The sequence below is a fragment of the Pinus tabuliformis genome, chromosome X, assembly GCF_031772625.1.
Source record: "Pinus tabuliformis cultivar Carrire ecotype Pingquan chromosome X, CPIR1, whole genome shotgun sequence".
NCBI classification, from domain to species: Eukaryota; Viridiplantae; Streptophyta; class Pinopsida; order Pinales; family Pinaceae; genus Pinus; species Pinus tabuliformis.
Window position 1 is genome coordinate 1,245,498,305 of NC_142308.1, and position 5,415 is coordinate 1,245,503,719.

The window sequence follows — 5,415 nt, forward strand, 5'->3', positions numbered from 1 at the left end:
CTGAAATTGTTACAGACCAGGTCACTGTGGAAGAGACGGCCGCGGCATCCGACAAAATTCCGGAAGTGGAGACTGGCCTGACTGAAGAAACTCCACAATTACAACCCGTCGATCTGGAAAAGGGTAAGTGCTTGGTGCCCCCTTCCTCTCTTTTTTCCCCTGAGTCAACATTTAAAAATCTTCATATTGCTTCATTGTCAAATTTTGAGCAAGATCCTTCAATAGCTGATCACAAGGTTAGTCTCATATCTGTTCCGAATGTGGAAACCTTAACAGAATCTTTGCCCCATCTGGATATTAACAGTGAAGACCTCTGGCCCCCTCTCCCACATCCTACTACCCGAACCCCATGTCCTTATAATTTGCGATCACAGGGCGGGAACCTTTCGATTCAAGGATCTTTAGGTGGCCTGGGACCTAATCCTCCTCAACTAAAAACCAGAAACAAACGAGGTAGGAAATCAGATCTCTTCAAAGCAAAACTAAAAGCAAAGTTGGATGTAGCAGATGGCAAACAACTCTCCATTCAGGGGGTCCTTAGAGCAGCCCACAACCCCGAAGAATTTATAAAATGATCATAACCTCCTGGAACTGCAGAGGTTTGGCCAGCAAACCTAAAAAACTGGCCCTGAAAGAATGGATTGTTAACTCTAATGCAGATGTTATCCTACTGCAAGAAACCTTGGGGAAGGCAGTTGATATCGAATCTATGTTTAAGGCCCTTCTTCCAGGGTGGTCCTTCAGTGCAATGGATGCATTTGGACACTCAGGAGGGTTAGCAATCGGGTGCAAAGAAGGGAGAGTCAAATTTCTCAACAACTGGGGAATGAAGAATGTTATGGGAATGGAAATATTATCCCCTCATTTCCAATTTCCCATATCTTTAATAAATGTCTATGGGCCTTGTCAAGGCAGGGAGTCTTTCTGGGATTCCCTGATGACAACATCTGTTCTGAAAGCCCCTGTTATGATTCTAGGGGGTGACCTTAACTTCTCCCTTAGTCGTGCTGAAGCCTGGGGCCCCTCAGCGAGAGATGATCCTCTATCTGATTTCTTCCTAAACCTCATTTCAGAAAATAATTTGATTGATCCTCTTCCAATAAAGCTAAAGCCCACATGGCGGAATCGAAGAGTTGGTGCAGACAGGATTGCTAAGAGGCTTGATCGTTTCCTGCTCTCTGAATTGATTTCCGACAAAATTCCCCTAATCGGGCAGTGGGTTGAAGAGATTGGGAACTCAGATCATTTCCCAATCTTCCTAGATCTTTCTTCTCCTCCTCATAAACCCCCCGCTCCTTTCAAATTTAATCCTGCATGGCTGCAAGACCCCTCTCTCGATGAATTGTTCAGAAAAGTCTGGATCCATCCAGACCAAAATGCAGGAGAGGAGAAATGCTTCTTGTTTATGGAAAATTTAAAAAGAATGAAATCTGCTACAATCACCTGGGCAAGAAATAGGAAATTGAAACAAAATGAGGAGATAACTCGTATAAAGGAAGAATTGAAGATTTTGGAAAGTCCTGAATCAGATGGTTACTCATCCCAAGAATCCAAGGATAGAATTTTACTCTTGGAAAAGCATCAAACTCGATTACTGCTGGATAGGGAAGAAGAATGGAGAATGAAGAGCAGGGCAGTTTGGCTTAAATCTGGGGATGAAAATACCAAATTCTTTCATAACTTTGCAAAAGGAAGAAAATCCACAAATACCATTTGGAGTCTCAAAAATGAAAATGGAAGAGAAGTAAAGTCTTTTTCTGATATTTCAGGCCTCGGGATACGTCATTTTCACAAATTATTCTCCGAGCAGAGAGAAGCCACTATTGTGGAAGTTCTCAACACTGTGCAAGGTTTTCCCAGATTTATAGAGGAAGAAGACTCCGACGATCTCACAACTCCGGTCTTGAAGGCGGAGACAGAAGCAGCTATGAAGCTTTTAGGCAAAGACAAAAGCCCAGGCCCTGACGGATGGACTATTGAATTTTTTCTACATTTTTTTGACCAAATTGGAGATGAAATAAATGCAGTTGTAGAGGAATCCAGAATAAAAGGAGATATTTATAGACCTTTTAATTCAACATTTATTGCTCTCATTCCTAAAAAGAATGAGCCTGAGAGCTTTGAAGATTTTAGACCTATTTCATTGTGCAATTGTATTTATAAGATTATTTCAAAGGTTATTGCTCTCAGATTAGCTCCAATTCTTTCAAGGAATATCTCCATGGAACAATTTGGCTTCCTTGATGGTAGACAAATTCATGAAGCAATAGGGGTTGCTCAGGAGGCAATTCATAGCATTAAGATTAAGAAATCAAAAGGAGCTGTTCTCAAAATCGACCTCTCTAAAGCTTTTGATAGGGTAAGCTGGCTCTATCTTCGAATGCTCCTTACTCATGTGGGATTCAGCTACCCTTTTGTTAGTTGGATCATGGGATGCATTTCAAATGTCAGCTTTGCAGTCTTGGTCAATGGAGCTGCTTCTCCTTTTTTCTCCAGTCAGAGGGGCCTCAGACAAGGGTGCCCATTATCTCCACTTCTGTTCCTCCTTGTGGCGGAAAGTCTTAGCAGGCTGATCCAAAAAGCCAGAAATGCGGACAAGGTAAAAGGTATAGAGGTAGCTACAAATCTCTTTATCACACATCTTCTTTTCGTGGATGACATTTTAATTTTCACAAATGGAAATTACAGCGAAATAAAGGAATTAAAAAGTATCTTTGATCTTTTTCTTAAAGCAACGGGAATGCAGATAAACGCTATGAAATCTCAAGTTTGTATTGCTGAAATGGACAGAAGGGAAAGAAACCTTATAGCTGACCTATTTCCGTTCCCTAGTCAATCTTTGGAGGCTCCTTTCAAATATTTGGGGTTTTGGCTAAAACCTGTGGCCTACAGAAAAGCAGATTGGAACTGGATTATAGCAAAAATTGAAGCTAGAATATCACACTAGAGTTATAAATGGCTCTCCAGAGCGGGCAGACTAACTCTCATTAAGTCGGTCTTGCTAGCTATTCCGGTCTATTGGGCAGCTCTCACCTGGATTCCCAAAGGAGTAATGGAAAAAATCAGAAGGATCTGCTGCAGATTTCTTTGGGCCGGTTCAAAGGATCTCACGGTGTTACCATGGGTGGCATGGGACAAAGTGGCCAGATCAAAAGAATGGGGAGGCTGGGGGATCAAAAGGCTTCCTGATTTCAGCACTTCCTTGGCTGCAAAGTCGGGCTGGAGGCTTATCACCATAGCAAATCTATGGACAAGGGTGATTAAAAGAAAATATATCGACCCTATGCCTTTGGAAGAATGGATCCGGAGTCAGAATAAGAAGACAAAAAACTCTTCAGTCATTTGAAAGGCCACAGTGGAGGCTTTCTCAGTGATTGAACAAGGATTAGCTTGGAAAGTGGGAGATGGCAGACAAATCAAGATTGGCAGAGATCCATGGATTGGATGCAACGAAGCTTTCGCACTCTCGCCCGGGTTTATTCGCCATCTTGAGTCCAAAAATATTACATCACTAAATCAGGTGGCAAGAGATGGACAGTTTTCCATTTGGGGTCAGGTATGGAAGGACGATGAAGAATTAGGGATAAATAACAGATGGAAGAACGAATGGACAAGTTTCATAAAAGAGCTTAAACGTTCCAATGTTAGGATAAGGGAGGAACCTGACAGGCTAATGTGGGCCTTCAGCAAATCAGGGGGTTATACACCAAAGGAGGGCTACTCTTTTCTCTTGGGCAAAAAAGGATGGGGAGAGCCGGATTGGTGGTCCAAAGCACTATGGAAACTTAAAAGCCCAGCTAAAGCAAAGCTCTTCATATGGTGCATTCTCAAAAAGAAGGCCCCAACTTGGGAAATTCTACAATCCAGGTTTCTCTTTGGTCCTGGTCATTTCCCTCTGTGCAAGGATGATGAGGAAACCTCAAATCATCTTTTCATCTCTTGCCCCTTCTCTCGGCAGATTTGGGGGGAGGTCTCGGGGCTTCTCAAGATTACTGCTCAATGGGGAAATGAGCCGTTCGCCGAGTCTTGGAGGAAATGGTGGCACACATTCACAGAAGGGAATTTGAGAAACCTGCCTATCATTTTTTGTTGGGGAATATGGCTTGCGAGAAATAACAGTTTGTTCCAAGACCTAATGACTTCGCCCTCAGCTATAGCTTCTAATATCGCAGCCATCTATCTTTCTCTACCTCCTCCTGAAACCAAGAAACCCAGATCAGCTCAAAACAATCTCATAATCCAGGAGGATATTCCATGTGGTTTTTTTGATGGAGCCTCTCAAAACAACCGGGCTGGTGCAGGCATAAGCATTCACATCAATTCAGAAAACACACTAAAAGCCTCCGTTGGGCTGGGATCGGGAACAAACAATTATGCAGAACTAACCTCATTGCGCCTCCTTCTCTGCTGGCTCCTCCACAAACATATAAATTCAATCCAATTATTTGGAGACTCTCTAAATGTTATTAATTGGATCAATGGTTTAGCTTCTTGCCAGAATCAAATTTTAATGACTATTGTTGAAGAGATATTACACCTGAAGACTCTCTTTAACAGGTTCTCATTATGTCATATTTACAGGGAAAGAAACGAAGAAGCCGATCAGCTATCTAAGGCAGGTTTACTACAGGATCAGGACAGCTGGGAGATAGAAGAATTTATACAGGGGCAGTCTGTCAGATCAAACCAGCATCCATATGAACAGTAGCTCTATCAACAGTCTGCTTTCTTTTTCGCTCTTTTTTGTTAGCATTCTACAGTTTTTACAATTTTGCTGCTCTCTCTCATGTACTTTTTTCTATATACTGTCACTCGGCATATATTTATCAGGGTCAGCTATGATCTCTCGGCATCTACTCTCGGCACTCCCTCTCGGCATATACTCTCGGAATTTTTCTGTTCTTCTCCCCTTTTGGATATCATTTTTGTATATGTATTTCTGTGATGGAGGTCTTTCTCTCACAGGTTATATGCCTTACCATGTTGGAGGCCCAAAATTTTCTGAACTTTCCTGTTTAAATTTTGTTTTTATATCCTCCTCTCGAAGGATGAATGTATCAGGTTTCATACTCGAAAATAGCTCCCCGCGGGTTGAGCTGTATCTGCACATATAAGTCCTGTGCGGCTTATGAACTATTGGAACAAAACTTTTATTTCTCTAATATAAAGTTGCTTTTTTCCCTGGAAAAAAAAAGAATGGTATTAATAATTATATATATATATATATATATATATATATATATATAGATATATATATATATATATATATATATATATATATATATATATATATTTATTTATTTATTTATTTATTTTATTTTATTTTATTTTTATTTATTTATTTTATTTTATTTTATTTTTTCTGAATTGGACTAATTCTATTAATCAAAAATATGGTACAACATGATACATTCA

At 40.6% G+C, this 5,415-nt stretch overlaps 1 protein-coding gene across 1 annotated transcript; it reads left to right on the plus strand.

Moving 5' to 3' along the window:
• Positions 1 to 3,052: 3,052 nt before the first annotated feature.
• LOC149144486 (uncharacterized) lies at positions 3,053 to 4,708 on the plus strand. The gene is made up of 2 exons (XM_089452175.1): positions 3,053 to 3,256; positions 3,350 to 4,708. The coding sequence occupies exons 1-2, from the start codon at positions 3,053 to 3,055 to the stop codon at positions 4,706 to 4,708; spliced, it is 1,563 nt and encodes a 520-aa protein (XP_089308301.1).
• Positions 4,709 to 5,415: the final 707 nt, after the last annotated feature.

Bases quoted from the DNA above. Each gene is read 5' to 3' on its own strand.
- LOC149144486 (XM_089452175.1), top strand. From the start codon at position 3,053: ATGGAAAAAATCAGAAGGATCTGCTGCAGATTTCTTTGGGCCGGTTCA. The intron at 3,257-3,349 runs GTGATTAAAAGA...GTCATTTGAAAG, and splicing joins TAGCAAATCTATGGACAAGG to GCCACAGTGGAGGCTTTCTC.